This window comes from Erinaceus europaeus, chromosome 20 (genome assembly GCF_950295315.1).
Source record: "Erinaceus europaeus chromosome 20, mEriEur2.1, whole genome shotgun sequence".
Taxonomy (NCBI): domain Eukaryota; kingdom Metazoa; phylum Chordata; class Mammalia; order Eulipotyphla; family Erinaceidae; genus Erinaceus; species Erinaceus europaeus.
Window position 1 is genome coordinate 40,970,668 of NC_080181.1, and position 19,632 is coordinate 40,990,299.

Sequence of the window (19,632 nt, forward strand, 5' to 3'; positions counted from 1 at the left end):
AATATGTTAATATGAACCTTAACATCAAGCAGCTTACAAGCTAGAAGCATCATCATGGGAACAAACACAGTAGCTATAAAGTGTAAAACAGTGAATTTAGAGTAGAAATAAATATTTTGTGATATTAGGCATATATAGTAGGACACTTAATGGTTAATGGTTTTAAAGGAGACTTAATGGCTATTTATAGGATATGCTAGAAAACACTGATTTTTGCCTTCAGAGTAAGTAGAATATTTGATAGGTGGATGAGAGATGGAGGATAACAAAGTATAGGGAGATATTTCTGCGTGCAATGTTCTGAAAAAACTAAAGCATTGAAAGCAAATACAGATGGGTAAGATGTGGTGAACCAGTACCAGTGATGTGACTATACCATCAAGGACCTGTATAGTGGTGTCATGTAGTAAATAGTAAGCCTTCTGTATTTATGTTTTGGGGGGAATCCTTGGTAAGAACCTCGTGGTTTATGGGACTTGAAATTTATCTTTATGGTCACTGGAAAGGTGTAGAATGAGACTGCTATGACCAGATTTGAATTTGTTTGGAAGATAATTCTAGCAGCACTGTCAAGAAAAAGGAAAGAAAACACATGTAAAAGTAATCAAGATTTGTAGTAGCACCGTATTGACTTTCGTGAGGAAATGAAGCAAGATATTTCAAAGATAAAATGCTTAGAATTTTAATATAACTTTGAAACATGGTACAAGTGAATGAGCATGGCTTTAGGATCAGGCATCTTAGATTAAATAGCCTAAAGCAAGTCACATGGAGAAAGCCATTCTCATTCACAAGATGCTTACTTTGTGAAAATTTTCAAGTACTGACAGTATAAAGATGGATACTTGTGATCTCCATTAGAAGATACTGGTTTGACAGATTTTGGGAAAATTGTATATTGTTTCATCTGACATTATGTGGCTTTGTTCTTGAAGCAATTAAAAGGCAACAGTGGGAGAGCTGGGTGGGGGCAATTTCTGTGGTACAGTTTGTAGCACCAGGTGAATGAGCACTCTGCTGGGAAAGGGGCAGGCTTCTCTTTTCTAGAATATAGCTCAGAAATTCTCGGATTTGGATAACTGTAGTAGTACTGATAGTGCTACCATCACCTCAGATATTTTTCTTAGTATGTTTGATAAAGCTTGGTCACACCTCAAAACCCAATTTATATGTTACTTCATAAGGAATTTCTTTTCCCGGGAGTCGGGCAGTAGTGCAGCAGGTTAAGTGCATATGGCACAAAGCGCAAGGACTGGTGTAAGGATCCTGGTTTGAGCCCCCAGCTCCCCACCTGCAGGGGAGTCGCTTCATAAGTGGTGAAGCAGGTCTGCAGATATCTTTCTCTTCTTCTCTCTCTGTCTTCCCCTCCTCTCCATTTCTTTCTGTCCTATCCAACAACGCTGACAATAATGGTAACTACAACAGTAAAGCAACAAAGGCAACAAAAGGGAATAAATAAATAAATAAATATTTTAAAAAAGAATTTCTTTTCCTCAAACCAAATCAGAACTTTGCATTTTTCATAGTCTGTGTTTCCCTCACAACAAAAAAAACATGCATTGCATGCTTTATTGTGGTTTTGTTTGTGCCTCTTGCCCCATGCCACATGAACATGAAGACAAAGAGACCCTTCCTCCATCCCTCCTCCCTCCCTTCCCCCGCTAAGCCTATTTCTTAAAATTAGAGTACAATTGTGTATGGTATCATTATGTTAATTTCCATCTTCCTCCCATTTTAGTAGAACTTGAGACAGAGAAAATACACCTGCAGCACTGCTGCCCTGCTCGTGAAGCTCTCCCCTCCTACAGGGGGCCCAGGAGCTTGAACCCAAATTTTCATGCATGGTAATGTGTGCTTTTCTGTGTGCATCACCACCTGGCCCCAGTATAATTATGTTTTAGTCAGTAAATAGTAGTTTGGGAGAATGCATTATGAATTTGAAGATTAATGAGATCAGCCCACACTGTAGTTGGCTTTCGTAAAAGTGAGACCACTACTGCAGCAAGTAGTGGGCTGAAAACAACGATACCAGCCGAGCTTGGGGGGGAATACTTGTTTTTTTATTCATTTATTTTTTTATTGCCACCAGGGCCAGCTCTAGGAATTCAACACTCCTAGCGGCCATTTTTTCTTTTTTCTTTGTTTCTATTTTATTTGATAGGACAGACAGAAATTGAGAGAGGAGGAGGTGGAGAGTGAGAGCAAGATAGACACCTGCAGACCTGCTTCACAGCTTGTCCCACACCCTTCCTCTGATAGCTCCTCTGGCTTTACATTATGTTTCCGGCCTTCATCTTGGTTTTGAAGAACCAGTATCTTTCTAGTTTGACCCATCTGTTTTGGGTTGTTGTTGCCCACAAGTGGTGCTGGGTTTTCCTTTGTGAGTAGTGGAGGAAGGGGAAGACCTTTGAACTGACAGTATTATGGTGCCTGTGTCCCTTAAAGAGAGACCTTGTGGGGAAAGATTCCAGACCTTCTCTTTCCAGACTGATTCCTGAAAGAAGGAACTCCGCTGTGGGACGAAAGTCACTTTTCCTGCCTGCCAGGCAGTCTGACCCTGGTGCCACAAGGATACTGTGTTCCATGTTCTGGGTCCTCTAAAGCTTCTACAGCTCTAAAACGCAGTCCAGAGGTCCTTTATTAAAAAAAAAAAAAACAACTACTCAATACCTAAGTAGTTCTGGTTGGTCTTGTCTGCCGTGTGAATTTGATGCCCATGGACAATGGGGCGCTTGTGTATCTGTTCTGCTTGAGCCCTTTTCTCTCCTCTCTCCTCCTCCCACTGTCTGTGCACAATCACCAACCTTCAGATAGTGAAGTTCCTTTCATAATATTTTACTTATTTTAATGAGAGAGAAAGAGACCAGAGCACTGCTCAGCTCTGGCTTATCATGGCGTTGGGGACTGAACCCGAGACCTTGAAGCCTCAAGCATGAAAGTCTTTGCATAACCATTATGCTGTCTCCCCAGCCCCTGAGGTTCCTTTCTTTGCCAGAAAATCCAGCTGCTTTCTGATGAAATTGGTTATTTTGTTGTAATGTTTGTTTTTCTGGGCAGTGTGGGGTTGGGGGGGGCAAATTTCTGTGACTTAACATCGCCATAGCTCTGCCACAGAAATCTTGATTTCATGTGTTCTTAATATTTCAAAATTTAGGGTCTGTGTATCAACTGAAATGTGTGTTAAAAGAACAGATGCGGGAGTCGGGCTGTAGCGCAGCAGGTTAAGCGCAGGTGGCGCAAAGCACAAGGACCGGCTTAAGGATCCCGGTTCAAACCCGGCTCCCCACCTGCAGGGGAGTCGCTTCACAGGCGGTGAATCAGGTCTGCAGGTGTCTATCTTTCTCTCCTCCTCTCTGTTTTCCCCTCCTCTCTCCATTTCTCTCTGTCCTATCCAACAACGACAACAACAATAATAACTACAACAATAAAACAACAAGGGCAACAAAAGGGAATAAGTAAATAAATAAAATAAATATTTAAAAAAAAAGAACAGATGCACACATTCCCACTTGATACACTGAAGCACAGTTTCTCCAAGTAGAGAGCAACTGTCTGTATTTTTAATAAATTTCCACAGGTGATTCTGATAAATAAATCGTTTGAGACTTAATCCTTCAATTTTTTTTCTCACCATCGGCCTTAACACCAGATGTGTTTCTTCATCTTTGGGATTTAATTTCTTCATAGAAAAGGAAAGGAAATTAAGTAAAAGACTATCATTAAGTAAAATTAAGTAAAAGACTATCATTTTCTGCGAAGAAATATTCTGATTGTAAATGAGTTAAAAATTTAGATTGGTTATTTGCATGTATGCTTTTAAGTTTCAGAACTTGATTTTTAGTAACTAAAGTTTTGAGAGGCATAAGTACCTGCTGTCATATATCAGTGCCTTGCTGTGTGCCAGGCAGCAATGTCCTACATATTACTAGCATGTTTTCTTCTGAAAGCCACTACCCTACCCAGACAGGCAGTGGACAGATGTGTATGTATGTACCTAATATGTTCTAGATGCTTAGTACATAGATGAATAAAAGCTAAATTTCTGTAAGAGTCTGAAGGAAGAGGTCTGTAGTCTAGTCATTTCCATTTTCTTAACTCTTTTGGAGAGAGGAAACAGTCATGTAATGGCAAGCCCTGAGCTCAGTGAATGAAAATAGGAAATATAATACTGCCTGATGAAAGCATTCTGATCCAAGGGCCTGCTTCTGGCAGCAGTGCCAGAAACATTTGTCTCTATACCTTTATGTGTGTGTGTGTGTGTGTGTGTGTGTGTGTGTACACACACATGGTGTGTATATGTATACATATATATTACAGGAAATGAATTTGCATTTATAATACAGGAATTTTTTTCTTTAAAAGTTCATTCAGTTTGTATAAGAAGAATTGAGTGAGGTGTTTTATATTTTAGGTTAAAAATCTGTAAGATCCTGAATTTAGAATTAACCAGCTCCTCAGAAGTTTGGTGAAACATGGTATGTTTCTGGGTATTTTTTTTAAAAAAATCAAAATTGCATGTATTTCTTAACACTGTTTAGAATAGTGGCAGATGTGTTTAGCCAGTCTGGGTGCCTGCCATTTTTAAAGCATTATGCAAAGCACCAAGTTACTGTGACCTCAGTGTGGGGGATTCAAGGGGGGTGGTGAAAGATTTCAGGTAGTTTGCTACAGGAAATAAAACCATATGCATGGGAAATTGAGGGGGTATGTTTGACTGTTAGATTTCAAGTTAATAATAGCTTCCATTTGGCGAGCTTTTACTATGTGCCAGGCACTGTTCTGAGCAGTTTTGTTAGCTTGTTCTCCACTGTGACAGTCTTCTGAAATAGGTAGCTACTATTATTTGAGTCTACCTAGGAGGAAACTGAAACATAGAAGAGGAATCTGCCTGCATTTTTTTTTCCCACCTAAGCGACCTATTTCTGGAACTGTTTGTGTTCTCTGTTAACACTGGCTCTCATAGCAAAAGAAGGATTAGAAGTGGAGGCAAGGGAGCTGGGCGGTGGAGCAGCGGCTTAAGCGCACAGACTCCACCTACAGGGGAGTCGCTTCACAGGTGGTGAAGCAGGTCTGCAGGTATCTTTCTCTCCCCCTCTCTGTCTTCCCCTCCTCTCTAAATTTCTCTGTCCTATCCAACAACAACGACAGCAGTAACAACAACAATAAACAAGGGCAATAAAAGGGAAAAAATAAAAATAAAATAAAAATAGAAGTGAAGGCAACTCATTCATTTTCAGAATACACAACAACTTTGTAATGAACTAATTCACCTCAGCCAATTAAAAGTACTTTGAAGAAGACAGGAGGTGGCTCAACTGGTTAAGCGCTCACCTTATAGTTCTCAAGGACGTGCCTTCAAGCTCCTGGTCCCCACCTGCAAGGGGAAAACTTCACAAGGGGTGAAGCAGAGCTGCAGATGTCTTTCTGTCTCTTTCCCTCACTGTTTTCCCCTCCTCAATTTCTGTCTTGTCTGTATGCAATAATAAATAAAAGTATTTTAACAATAAAATAAATTTTAAAAATGTTTTACTTTTTTAAGTATACTGGTTGGAAAGTTATACTTGTTTGGATCGTCAAAATCCACCACAATTTTAGTACCATGAAAACTGGAGGAACTTTTTGTAACCAAAATGTTTATTTCACGGGGAACTGTGCCTGCTCCCCAGGTACTCTCAAGGCTCTTATTAGGAGAAGTGTAACTGCAATAGGGAAATCTGGGTAATTTTTCTATCAGTTGTAAATCATGTTTACTACAACCACCTGAAAGTATTCACACCAGCTCTGAACCATAAATACACTTGGCCAAATTTATGGACTACAGAAATAGGGTTCAAGCATTGATGTTTCATAAACCCTTTCTCTTGGGATGCTCAGACAACTTACTGTTTCATATCGGTGCCTGGATCAATGCTGATAACCTTCTATTCTTGCCTATTGTCGCTTTGAAGGTATTGACTGTCAAGATCCTTTTTCCTGCTCTCCTAATTTTTCTCATTTTCTTTAGTACATTTTTGATAATCTTGAACATACAGTTAGGGAAGTCATCAGGAGAAGACTTTTAAGCAGTACATATTTGGGAAAAAAAGTATATATATGTACATTCCTTGTTCCTAGTTGTGGTTCTGTATTCACAAGTTGAACCAACCACTGATACATGACCCACGCTTTTGGAGGATCAACAGCTTTTACACAAAAAAAAAAGATCAACCGCTTTTACACAAAATGAGTTCTTCAGAGCTAGAATACTTCAGTCTGGCCTATAACAATCAAAAAAGGCCAATCAAGCTCAAATAATGTGAAAAAATGCTGGATGGAGGGAGGAGGAAAGTATTTTCATCTTTTGCTATTCTGTCTTGTGAGATTGAAGCTTGGTATATTCATGTCTGAGAAGGACTTGGGTACATTTTCCTGGAGTACCCTGGAGGGACTTTCAGCTAATGTTTGATTGCATGACTAAAATGTAGAATTAAGCCTCCGAGAGGGGGGAGACACCAACCATTCCATTAAGTATTGGGGCTATCTCAGAAACCCTCTATTATTATTATGCTACTGCTATAAGTGTGGGGATTCTCAATCATGTTACATATTTGCAAAACTAGAGCAAATTTAAAAAAAGGGACACTGCATAGGAAGTCAGTAGATACAAATTTCAGTCCTAGCTTTAACACTGATTCCAAAATGTTGACCAAATCAATTAACATTCTAAGTTTCCTTAATTTTGTAAATTCTTACTATATCCTTTAGTACCTGTCTTCCTTAGATAGAGCCAAAGTTGCTGTGAGAGTTGAACAAGATACTGTTGAGCAAATGCTTTTGTGTGAACTATATGAGTTTTCAGAAGTGGGAGAGGTTACAATGATATTTTCTCAAATGAAGAGGTCATTTAAGGAGGGAAAAAAAATGCTGGAAAATAGTCCTTGAAGACATGTTGCATTGACAGTCAAAACTTTGAAGATTTTTTTCTTGAATAGTGAATTTTGGATTTATATATTAAAGTGTTCTAACTAAAGATTTGTTTAATTTATTAGAGTTATTAAACCTACGCTCAGATCAAGTTAGCAGCTAGACTGGTGTGACAACCTGTTTTTAATCAGTGACTCAAAGCTGTGATCACCCTGATGTCACCGAATGGCCACAGCTTGTAAAAGGTAATTTTGATTGTTATTTTACAGCCTTTCAAAGGCTGTTGTTGTAAAGTACGTGCTGTGAAAAATGAAGAAAATGTATAGTTGGCATGAATATTTCAAGAATAGTGGACCTAAGAGCTGACCTACTTCTCCATTTAGTTTCTTTAATAAAATGCTTTATTCTCCAGACCTGTCTCTGTGAATAAACAGGAAAGTATTCCTCAAAAAATTCAGTTTTTTAAATAAATGTTCTATTACCATTATAAACTGAAAAATTCTTAACCTTAAATGCAAGTTTTGAGTCAACATTTCTTCAGAAGCATTTGCAACTTTTAAAAGTCCTGGTATATTTTTTCTCTCCTAGAAAGCTACAGATAAAAGGTGTGGTTTGTATCCTGGGAAAACCGCACTTAGTACTAGAATTGAATCTCTGAATTTTCAGCTTGTGCTGCAGTGTTCATAATAGTAGATGTTTTGTGATCACATTTTCTGTAGTCCAAATAAAGCCCTAAAATTGAGGTTTTCCAAGATTTCATTTTCAAGTGCTGCTTAAGCAATTTATTTCCTGATTTGTTGTTCTGACAAGCCTTAGAGTAACCTAAATCAATTCATATCCCCTATTCCCCTTCATTTTATGTTCTCAGCTTGGCAAAACTTAGTTTTCTACTTCCAAAAACTTGACAGTAAATAATAAAGATTAGACTCTTCAGGGGCAAAGCTGTTGTTTAATACTATATATTCCATGGTTTTGAGAGTCTGGATTCTAAATTCAGGCTTTTTTTTTTTTTAATTAAGAGTAATATAGATATATAAAAGCAGAATAGTTAGAAATTTAATCAGTTATATACTATTTATACATATTACTATATTAGGGCAATAAAATGTTTCTTTAGTTCACTTTTTCATGCTTAAAATACAATTTTCTTGTTGAATAAAAAACTGCTTGTGCTAACCCTGTTGAAGAGCGTGGATAGGTCTTGCTTAGAGTGATAGTCTTCCTGTCTTTATTCTTTTTGTCCTTAGACTGAACTAGGTTTGGTTTCTTGATTTGACTTATCAATGATTTTTAATAAGAGCATAACTCACCTTATTATGTTACTATTAAATAATAATCTATATTATAATTTGGTGACTATGTTCCCATACTCTCGCTTAGGGAGGATTTGATATGTTTACTCTCTAGCCCATTTCAGAATCTCAGAACTTCACAACAACTGTTATTGTGCTTCTAAGACTCAGATTTGTTCTCCTTACTTGTGTTACACCTTTTTGCAGTAGCATTTGTATCTTCCTGCCATTGTGTCCTCATGTTTCCCTCTTTCCCCCTTTTAATTTTGAAAGTTTCGCTGTCCTAGTGTTTGAAAGTTTCTGATCTGCCTCTTTTCTCTTAGTGCCAGCAGGTTTATTTTTTGTTTTGCAAGCCTGCTCTTCCTCCTTGCAATATGACACCTGATGCTAGAGGGTCATTATTTCAAAATCCAGTCAGCTGTTACCTGGGTTTTTAGCTTTTCTGTCTGAGAGATGCCAATTTGGAAACAATTTTGGGTTATTACCCACAGACTGATGGAGACCCAGGTGTATCACAAGGTGATTTGCTTGTACCCTACTGGAGAAGGTAGATTGAATTTTTTTTTCCTTTGTTTTTTTGAAGGATAGAGACAAGAGGGAGAGAAGAAAGGGGGAGAGGGTTGAAGACAACTGTAGCACTGATTCACCATTAGCAGATCTCCCTATCCTCCCACCTTGCAGTCAGGGACCTCAGGCTTCACTACCCAGGTCTTTGTGTATCATGATTTGTATTCTGTCTCTCTACTTGTGTGCCATCGTGTAGCCCCTGGAATGAAGTTTGCAGTTGGATCACTCCCACTTTCAGTACAAATCCGACTTTAGTTTTAATATAACCACAAAATTTAAACTGTTGTTATATATTCTGCAAAGAAGATCTATATATATATATTTTTTAATTACTAGAGTTTCCTCTTCTTTCCAAACTTAAGACTGAGTGCATTTCTTTGAGGGGTGAGTTTTTGGAAGAAAGGTGTTTTCTAAAACTGAAATGTAGAACAGATATATATGTGTGTGTACATATATATATATATATATATATATATATATATATATATATAAAATACCTTGCTCTTCTGACTTCTAAGATTTTCTTATTAAAGTTGTTTGAAATTTGATCAGTCAGTAATAAATTTATAAATTATGCCCTTTATAATATCACTTTGAAAATTTAACTTTTGGCCTTTAGTAGATGACTTTTTTGAGAATTTGAAATTGTTTTACTTCGTTATCATGTTGATTTATTTTAAGACACAGTCATGATGCTGAAAGTGAATAGGAATCTATGAAACTAAATAGGACAGTAGGAATTTATTGATTTTTGGCAACATGGTAAGGGCAAGCAAAATTGATTCATGCCTCAATATGAAAATGAAAGACTTCTTAGTGTCCTAGAAATTTTAAGTGTTTATATACAAATCACAGAAGTATATTAAAAACTACTGGGAAATAGCTAGCAGTTGTTAATGACTAAATTTACTTATTATCCACTGACATTTTTTGTGTGTGTATATTCCAGAAAGGTACATTTTTGATAGTACATTGTAGAACATGTTGACACTATATTTCCATAGAAAGCTAATTTCATTGTTGAACCATTAAGAGTCATAAGTCAAAGGCAAATTTGACTTAATCTCTCAAAATTGACTTAAGAGCAGAGGCTGGTAAACTTAAAGGGCCAGATAACAAATATTTTAGGCTTTGTGAGTCGTATGGTCTCTGCCACACTTTCTCACTGTACTTCTGTAGTAAGAAAGTAGCCACACTGTAAATGAATTAGTATGGCCATACCAGAACTTGATAAAACTGGTGGCTGACCCAAACACTAGTTTGTGATCTAGTAGTTTGCTGACTCCTTATTTAATAATGTTTGGGATTGTGAATACCTTTGATAGTATGCACAGCTAATACTTAACTATAGAAAGCCTTATAAGTTTTTATTGTAAACTTTTGACTTCAAGAATAACTAGAATTACACTAGCTTATGTATTGTCATCATTTACAAAAATGCATTGAAGTTTTTGTTTTTTTTTGTCTAGCATGGCAATCTGCAGTTGGCTTTTTAAAAAGTGTTGTTTTGCAAACTTATCTTAGGAAGATAACATGTCTGCCTCTTTTAGGAATATGAAACACATTGCTTAATTTTCCTCCATTGCATTTTACAGATCACCAGGAGAACCTCAACCTGACGACATCGAAGCTAGCCGAATGTAAGTGTAACTTGATTGATAACTGTGAATGTGTGTGTGCTCATGTGCGCTTTGGTAACGTAACCTCCTTAACTTAGTTTATCTACACCTCAGTCCTGTCTCTGCCAGCCTCAGTCTCTTTTCTGTACCTGTGAGAAGAAGTTAGTTTTTGTTTTTCAAAGTTCATGTGTAGGATTTTTTTTTTTTTGCCCTTTTTTTCTGTATTGCTTATTTCATTAAGTGTAATCCTCTTTTTGTCCTTGTCATAACACACAAGATTTTTTTTCTAAAGATTTTTTTAATTACTGAGTTTCATATATATTTACATTCACCACAGCTTATTTACACCCTTCTGCATCGATAGTCTTCATATCTTTGCTCCTGCTAATAATGCTGCATTGAACACAAGGGTGCATAAGTCTCAGATTAGTGTCTTCATTTTCTTGTGTATGCAGTGGAGTTGCTGGGTCCTATGATACCTTTTTAACAGTCTCCATGTTATTTTTTGAAATGATTGTATCAGTTTACATTCTCATCAATGATATATAAGGGTTTTCTAATCTTTGGGAGGAAAAAAAAAATGTGTTTAGATCCTCTGCCCATGTTTTAAGTGTACTGTTTGATTTTATTTCTTTCTTTATTTTTTATTGCCAGGGTTGCCTTTGAGGTTTGGTGCCTCCATAACAAATCCAGTGCTTCCAGTGACCAATGAGTCTTTTTATTATTATTATTATTATTATTATTATTATTATTATTCCCTACCCCCTTTTTGGATAGAGACAAATTGAGGCTGGGTGGGGAGGTTGGAGACACCTGCATATATTTCACCAGTATGGTGAGGCTCTTGTCCTGCAGGTGGGGACCAGGGGCTTGAGTTTGGGTGCTTATGGATGGTAAAGTGTGCACTGAACTGGGTGGGTGCTGGGTATAGCATCATCTGGCTCTTGTTTGTGCTTTTGGTTTATTTGTTTTCAAGTAAATTCTTTATGTGTTTTGGATACTAGTCTCTTAACAGATACACACTTTGTAATTATTTCCTCTCATTTAAGAAATCACCCCCAAGAAAAAGAGAGCTTATCATCTTTTCTTATCCTAGGAGTTTGAGGTGTTAGGTTGAAGTACATGATCTACCTTGAGGGGATTGTTGTGAGTGGTATTAACAGTAGGAATGCATGACCATGCAGTGGGAGCATAATGCTGCTCAGTGTACTCAGGTATTAGTAATAATCAAAACCTGATTCACTTGGCTTCGAAGTAGAGATAGCCAAGGGCAGGACATATCGACTCTTGGGGAATGACTGAGAAGCCGATGGTAGCATGCACACAGGCAAGTATGTTCCAGATAGTGCATGAACAAAGTTGTGGTGAATGTAGGAGATGGTAGATAGTTGAGAATTTTTAGATCCTAGACTGGTAGAAAGGAAGGAAGAAAATAAAGAGGATTGATAGAAAGGAATAGTAAGGCAATGCATTCCATATAAAGGTTTTAGCCTGTTTTTCATAGGTATTTAGGAGTCATTAGATATTAGTACTTGTTTACTAGTAATCATGTTTAACATAAAAATTTGAAATCACTTTGGCAATATGGAGACAAGATCAAGAAGAAATCTGTGGTCCTAGGGTGACTAGAGCATCAGTAGCTCAAAGAAAAGGTAGCAATACAGTAGGAATCCAAGATAAATCTTTCTTGATTTAAGGAAACTTTAGAAAATAAAAAGGTAAGATTTCGGTGGTTAGTTGTAAAGATTAAGAAGTTTAAGGTAATAGAAGAGGTACTGATTATTGAAGCAAAGTTTTTGAGGTAGTGTTGTAATTTAACTTAAAAAGGGGTGGGGAGCTGCATTGCTTAAAAGGAGTCACAGTGGGGCGCTGGGAACGGGTTTAAACAATAGTCTTTATTTGGGTAATCTGGGTAAAAGACAAACATTTATCTAGGTGCTGAAAATAAGCAGCTTCATTTTTTAAAAAATTTGTTTCCTTTTTGTTGTCCTTGCTGTTTTATTGTTGTAGTTATTGATGTTGTTTTGGAGGAGGGGAAGATAGAGGGGGAGAGAAAGACACCTGCAGACCTGCCTCACTGCTTGTGAAGCGACTCCCCTGCAGGTGGGGAGCCAGGGGCTCGAACCGGGATCCTTAACGCTGGTCCTTGTGCTTTGCGCTAGGTGCGCCTAACCCACTGCATTACCACCTGACTTCCAATAAGCAGCTTCATTTTAAGGTAAAGCAAAAGAGAGTTTTATAAGGGCAGTATAGAAGTATGGGACATATATTTTAGATACACAAAATAAGCAATTATCATCAGGGCTTAAGAGTGCACTAGGTCCATAAAGTCTGAGTATAGTTAGCAAAAGTTCAGTCCCATAAGGTAAACAACTAGCAGCTCAGGTGCAGGTTGCTCGTGGCTGTAGAGGGATCTAAAAGTTTACAGGCTAGCAGAGTCACATGTGTTCAGTTCCTAGGAGAAGTAGCCACCTCCTCGGAGATGAAGCAGCTGCCAAAGAGAGTAACCTGCTACAAGTCCTTGCTTTTAGACATTCCCTTGTGTGTCCCTGCCTCAGGCTGATGTCAGTTGTATGCTAATAGTCCCAGATTCCTGTTGGGATGCAAGGTAGTTTTTAAGTGTTAAGAATAAGGATGATGGGGGGGGGGGGGGTAGGGTAGCACAGCGGGTTAAGCTCACATGGCTTAGGACCAGCTTAAGGATCCCTGTTGGAGCCCTGGCTCCCCACCTGTGGGGGGGGGGGAGAGTTTGGCTTCACAGGCGGTGAAGCAGGTTTGTAGGTGTCTCTCTTTCTCTCCCTCTCTTTGTCTTCCCCTCCTCTCTCCATTTCCCTCTGTCTTATCCAACAATGACAACATCAATAACAACAATAGTAAAGCAACAAGGGCAACAAAAGGGAAAATAAATAAATAGATAAGAATAAGGATGATGAAGACTTAAAGCTGAGAACCTCATCTTCTGAGACTAGGAAGTAAAGATGGATCCTGGATGTGTTTGCAGAACAGAATGGGGAAGTCAGTGTCATTCACACCTCAATAGTAAATTTTCTCTGTAACATCATTCAGGTCTATTTCTGTCTCCTTTAAGATGATAATAGGTGCTTCTTGAAAGGGTTCAGTTGTTTAATTTTAGTACAATACATGTAATAGAATTTTCCATCTTGCCATATTTAAGTGTACAGCTCAGATGTATTAAGTACATCTTTACTTCACCACCATCTATCACAACTCTTTCATCTTGCAAAACTGAGTTCATACACGCCCTTTCCTAGTCTCTATCAGTCAGTAGTCTGCTTTCTCTTCCTGATGTAACTAATCTTTTATATAACTGGAATTGTCTTTTTGTAACACACACTTCACATAATACTCTGTGTTCATCTACCTTGTAGCATATATCAGAAAACGCCTTCTTTTTAAAGGTGAATGTTTATTCACTTATCTGTCAACAGACAATTTTAGTTAATTCTATTTTCTATTGAGTGCTACCATATAAAGGCTATAAATTCTCCACATTCCTGTCAGTACTTTATACTCATTTTTTTTATAGTAGTCGTCTTTTTGGATAGGCGGTGATGTTCTTTGTATTTTTGTGACCGTTTGAGTTTTTAAGGATTTTTTTTTTTTTTTTGCCTCTATGGTTATTGCTGGGGCTGGGTGCCTGTACCATGAACCCACTGCTCCTGGAGGCCATTTTCCCCCCTTTTGTTGCCCTTGTTTTATTGTTGTTTTGGTTATTAATGTTATTGATGTCATCATTGTTAGATAGGACAGAGAGAATGGAGGGGAGGGAAGAGAAAGATAGACACCTGCAGACTTGTGAAGTGACTCCCCTGCAGGTGGGGAGCCCCAGGCTCGAACTGGGATCCTTATGCCGTACCTTGTGCTTTGCACCACCTGCCCTTAACCAGCTGTGCTACCACCTGACTCCCAGGAATATTTTCTAATGGACAAGTTAGTCCAATTTACTTCAGAGCTAAACTTTGATGAGGTGCTTCAAATGCAGGAGAGAAAGAATAGTTGGGGGTTCATAGCTAACTACCATGGATACATAACCATGAGATATGCCTCAAATAGTTTTTTAAAGGATTATTTAAATTTTTTATTATCTTTATTTATTTACTGGATAGAGGTGATCAGAAATTGAGAGAGATGGGGGGATAGGGAAGGAGAGAGACACCTGCAACACTACTTCACCACTTGCAAAGCTTTCCTCCTGCAGGTGAGAGTCCAAGCCCCTATTCATTGTCCCACCTCCCAGGCACTCAGAGTAGAGACTTTCTAACTCATTATATGTGGATCCAGAAAGGACGCATTATTTATTCTATAGAATGGGGGAAAGTGAGTTACAATTTAGGTGTGCACATGTTTAATATTATGGATTAAATAGCATCTCTAAATACATTCTGAAATATAAGATACAAATCTTGTGACCCCGGAGTTGTTACATATCATTTCAACCCCATATCCTTACTCTCCAGTTAATCGTTTATAGTTTTTTGTGTTTCTTTCTCATATGTAACAATCCAAGAGGCAGTCTGACATCTGTCCTTGTCCAGCTTAAATATTTGAAGATCCAGGTTAATCAGCACTATTATCTAAACATCATCGGAAGATAAATTGAAGGAATTTTTACTAAGGCTCTATAATTTTCAGGTTCCAGAAACAGCTGTAATTAAGTTAATCTTGTTAATCTGGATCATGTACCTCAGGAGTTTATCCTTAGTTAATGGCAGTTGTAAGGTGTTCTGAGAGTAAGGCACAAGTTCCTGTGGAAGCTGAGAAGGGATCCCTAATTATCTTGAAAGTGACCTGTCACTAATCATCAAGGATAAATGGGCATTTGTTGGGATCATAGTGTTCTAGATAGGAAGAAAAACTTTTCTGAGCTCTGTAGCGAAGGACAGCAGAACTGTTGCCTGAACTGTAAGAAGGTTGGCATTGCCAAAGCATAGAGGTTAGGTGATAAGAGGAGCTAATGTAATAAGCATAGAAATGACTCAAATCGGGAGTCGGGTGGTAGCACAGCAGGTTAAGTGCAGGTGGCGCAAAGTGCAAGGACTGGCTTAAGGATCCCGGTTCGAGCCCCCAGATCCCCACCTGCAGGGGAGTAGCTTTGCAAGCAGTGACGTAGGTCTGCAGGTGTTTTTCTCTCCCCCTCTCTGTCTTTCCCCCCCTCTCCATTTCTCTCTGTCCTATCCAAAGATGACATCAATAACAATAATAACTACAACAATAACACAAGGGCAACAAAAGGGAATAAATATAAATTAAAAAAAGAAATGACACAAATCTTAGTCTACCTTTCTGCCATGTGAAGCATTACCTTTTAAGAACAAAGAAACATGCTTATGGATCATGTTGAAGTGTGATTGAGTAGAAGCATCTGACTAAATCTTTTCACAAAGTAGTTTTAGCAATACTATTTTTGTTGAGGTTTCCCACTGAAAGGGTTTTTAGAATCTTGCATTCTATTCATTGTGTCTATGTGACCTTAAGAAACAGTAATGAGTATACTGACCTTTATTACATGGAGTTTGTCAAGCTATTAATGGGGATCAGCACTGAAAGAGGTCAGTGAAAATAAAAGAGATGCTGTTTTCCTCAAATTACTTAAAAGCAGGGACTTTCTATTTTCTAGGTCCTTTACTGGAGGATCTGAGGATGATTGCGAGGCTTAGAGGACATACTGTATAGAATCGTTCACTCTGTGCTAATGGTCCTAGTCGCCTTGCTGTCACTTCACTTTATAGCATGCACTTCCTCCTCCTTGCCCATCCCAGAAACCTTTTCACTTATTTACCCCTCACACTGTCTCTCTTTTTTAAATATTTATTTATTTATTCCCTTTTGTTGCCCTTGTTGTTTTATCATTGTAGTTATTGTTGTTTTTGATGTTGTCGTTTTTGGATAGGACAGAGAGAAATGGAGAGAGGAGGGGAAGACAGGGGGAGAGAAAGACAGACACCTGCAGACCTGCTTCACTGCCTGTGAAGTGACTCCCCTGCAGGTGGGGAGCCAAGGACTGGAACTGGGATCCTTACCCGGGTCCTTGTGCTTTGTGCCACCTGCACTTAACCCGCTGCGCTACCTCCCAACTCCCACACTGTCTCTTAAATGCTTCTTCTGTCAGTCTTCTCCTCTTTGTTCCTACTCCCACATTCTTCACCCAGTTTGCTACAGTAGTTTTCACCTGACAGGATTGTCTACCTCTTGTAGTCTTGCCATCTTTGACCTCAAGTTCAAAAATCAAAATTTGCAAAAAGGCAAATTTGGCTTAGCCACTATTCTGCTTAATACTCTCTAGTTAGTTAATCTAGTGGTTTAGAAATAATATGTTAATCTTCTGAAATTTCTTGCAAGATAAGAGTATGTGTGTATTTAAAAATATGTTCACATAAAAGTATGAAGGAGGAAGAAAATAGGTGAGGGATTTTTTTTTGCATTTGTATTACTGATTTTTTAAAAAATCTCCCTATTTATTTTCAATTTTTATTGGGATTAATGGTCTACAGTAAATATAGTTCATACTTGTGTCAAATTTCTCAATTTTCTGCAGAACATTCTGACCCCTGGTCTAGGTCCATCATACCTGAAAGATTCCACCACCACCCCCCCACACACACACCCCAGAAACACACACCAAGTTCAGAGTCCTTTACTTTGGTGCTTATGCAAGTTCCTGGAGTCACCTTCCTGAGTACTTTTTTTTTTTTTTTTTTTTAATTTAAATTTTTAATTTAAGAAAGGATTAGTGAACAAAAGCATAAGGTAGGAGGGGTACAACTCCACACAATTCCCACCACCCAATCCCCATAACCCACCCTCTCCCATGATAGCCTTCCCATTCTCTAGCCCTCTGGGAGCATGGACCCAGGGTCGTTGAGGGTTGCAGAAGGTAGAGGGTCTGGCTTCTGTAATTGCTTCCCCGCTGAACATGGGCGTTGACTGGTCGGTCCATACTCCCAGTCTGCCTCTCTCTTTCCCTAGTAAGGTGTGTCTCTGGGGAAGCTGAGCTCCAGGACACATTGGTGGGGTCTTCAATCCAGGGAAGCCTAGCCAGCATCCTGGTGGCATCTGGAACCTGGTGATTGAAAAGAGAGTTAACATACAAAGCCAAACAATTTGTTGAGCAAACATGGATCCCAAGATTGGAATAGTGGAGAGGAAGTGTTGGGGAGGTACTCACTGCAAACTCTAGTGTAATCCTGCTTTCAGGCTGAGTACTTTTTTTTAAGGGAGTTGTTACTTTTATCAGATCACCCTATTTGATGGTTAAAATTAGAATTTCTGGTATAAGACCTTCTTATGGCTTTCACTCATCCCCCTCCCCTTTTTTTGAGAGATGCAGAGGGAAAGAGAGAGACAGAAACACCAGAGCACTGCTCAGTTCTGGCTTATAGTGGTGCGGGGGATTGAACCTGGGACTTTGGAGCCTCAGGCATGAGAGTCTGTTTGCATAACCATTATGCTGTCTCCCCTGCCCACTCTTTTCCCTTTTATCTGAAAGATTCTGAAGCAGAAGGCACATAGTTTTTGCTATTAGCTCTTAGCCATCCTATTTGATGCATTTTGGCTAAATTGCCTCTCTTTATACTGTCATGATTCAGTAGATCCTATGATATTCAAATTATATGACTTTCTCCTTTAAACAGGAAGTTTCTTTTGGGCTCAGTGCCTGCACCATGAATCCACCGCTCCTGGAGGCCATTTTCTCCCCCCTTTTGTTGCCCTTATTGTTGTAGCCTTGTTGTGGTCATTATAATTACCATTGTTGATGCTGTTCATTGTTGGATAGGACAGAGAGAAATGGAGAGAGGAGGGGAAGACAGAGAGGGGGAGAGAAAGACAAACACCTGCAGACCTGCTCCACCGCCACCGCCTGTGAAGGGACTCCCCTGCAGGTGGGGAGCCAGGGGCTCGAACCGGGATCCTTACACTGGTCCTTGTGCTTTGCACCAAGTGCGCTTAACCCACTGCGCCACCATCCGACCCCCAACAGGAAGTTTCTTAAAGAACCCACATCAGAGTAGTCAGAGGGCCTAGAAAATTCATAATACTCATTTTAACTATATTGAAGGGAAGACATTTGCAAGTTAGCAAGTATTGCTAAAGCCTTGGAAGAAAATGAAACTGTCCAAAAAGAGAATTCAAGAGAAAGTGTGTAATAGCTAGTCCCTTGGGAATATAAACATTGCTTGATTAGGAGGGGAAGTTTCTGAATAGTTGCTAGAGAGAAAGGAGGAAATACTGTCCTAAAGGCTCACAGTGAGGTCTTTGTTTCTCATCAAGGTTAAGTAAACTAGGGAGTGAAGCTTTATGAGTGTGGGAACTATTTTATTATTCGTGCCTCCAGAATCAGAATAGTGCCTTAGTTGGTCTCATAGAGTAAGTTTGAGATGGTTTGGTGCCAATTCTTTAAATCCTTGGTGGACTTTCCCATTGCAGCTGTTTGGAACTGGCCTTTCTTTGGGAGGTTTTTGCCAAATGATCTCCTAGTTGTTGATGGGTCAATTTAATTGTTTCTACCCCCTGTGGTTTGCCGTTGATACAGAAATATCGAAAGATGCTAGTTTAGTGTCCCCCCCCCCCCCTCCAGGGTTATTGCTGGGGCTCAAATCAACTGCTCCTGGAGGCTAGCTATTTTTTTCCCCTTGGTTTTTTTATTGTTACTGTGGTTATTGTTGTTATCAATGTTGTTGTTGTGGTTGGATTGTTGGATAAGACTAGAGGAAATGGAGAGAGGAGGGGAAGACCGAGAGGGGGAGAGAAAGATAGACACCAGCAAACCTGCTTCACCACTTGTAAAGCGACCCCCCTGCAGGTGGGGAGCAGGGGGCTCAAACTGGGATCCTTAAGTAGGTCCTTGCATTTCACACACGAGGGCTTAACCTGCTATGCTACCGCCTGACCCCCTAGTGTTTGTCTTTTTTGAAAGCTATATCAAGTTGCTATGCATAATTATGGGCAGCTTCAATTATTGTTTTTCCCTTTAGTATTACAGGGGTTTGTTTGGGGTTAGTACCAGGCTGTTCCAAAAATCAATTTAAGTAGTACTAATGACATTGATGACACTGACATTGATTTTCCTTTTTCTGCCAGTGGTGACTGGCAGAAAGAAATTGAGAAGGAAGGAGGAAATAGAGAGGGAAAGAGACACCTGCAGCATAGCTTCACCACTTGTGAGGCTTCCCCCTTGCAGGTGGGAGTTGCCTGGCCTCTTCCCCTTTCCTGTTCTTTTATCATTTTGAGCA

At 39.0% G+C, this 19,632-nt stretch overlaps 1 protein-coding gene across 5 annotated transcripts in view; it reads left to right on the forward strand.

Annotated features, from left to right (window-relative positions):
• The window catches only part of UBE3A (ubiquitin protein ligase E3A), a 74,248-nt gene that overhangs the window by 25,522 nt on the left and 29,094 nt on the right, over positions 1-19,632 (forward strand). For 2 of the 5 annotated variants that reach the window (XM_060179256.1, XM_060179258.1), the window contains 3 exons: positions 4,412-4,475; positions 7,029-7,148; positions 10,358-10,402. In XM_060179256.1, the coding sequence (XP_060035239.1) occupies positions 7,129-7,148; positions 10,358-10,402 (65 nt within the window). In that variant the 5' untranslated portion in view covers positions 4,412-4,475; positions 7,029-7,128. The remainder of the gene's footprint in view (positions 1-4,411; positions 4,476-7,028; positions 7,149-10,357; positions 10,403-19,632) is intronic. The other 3 variants (XM_060179257.1, XM_060179255.1, XM_060179259.1) reach the window with 2 other exon arrangements.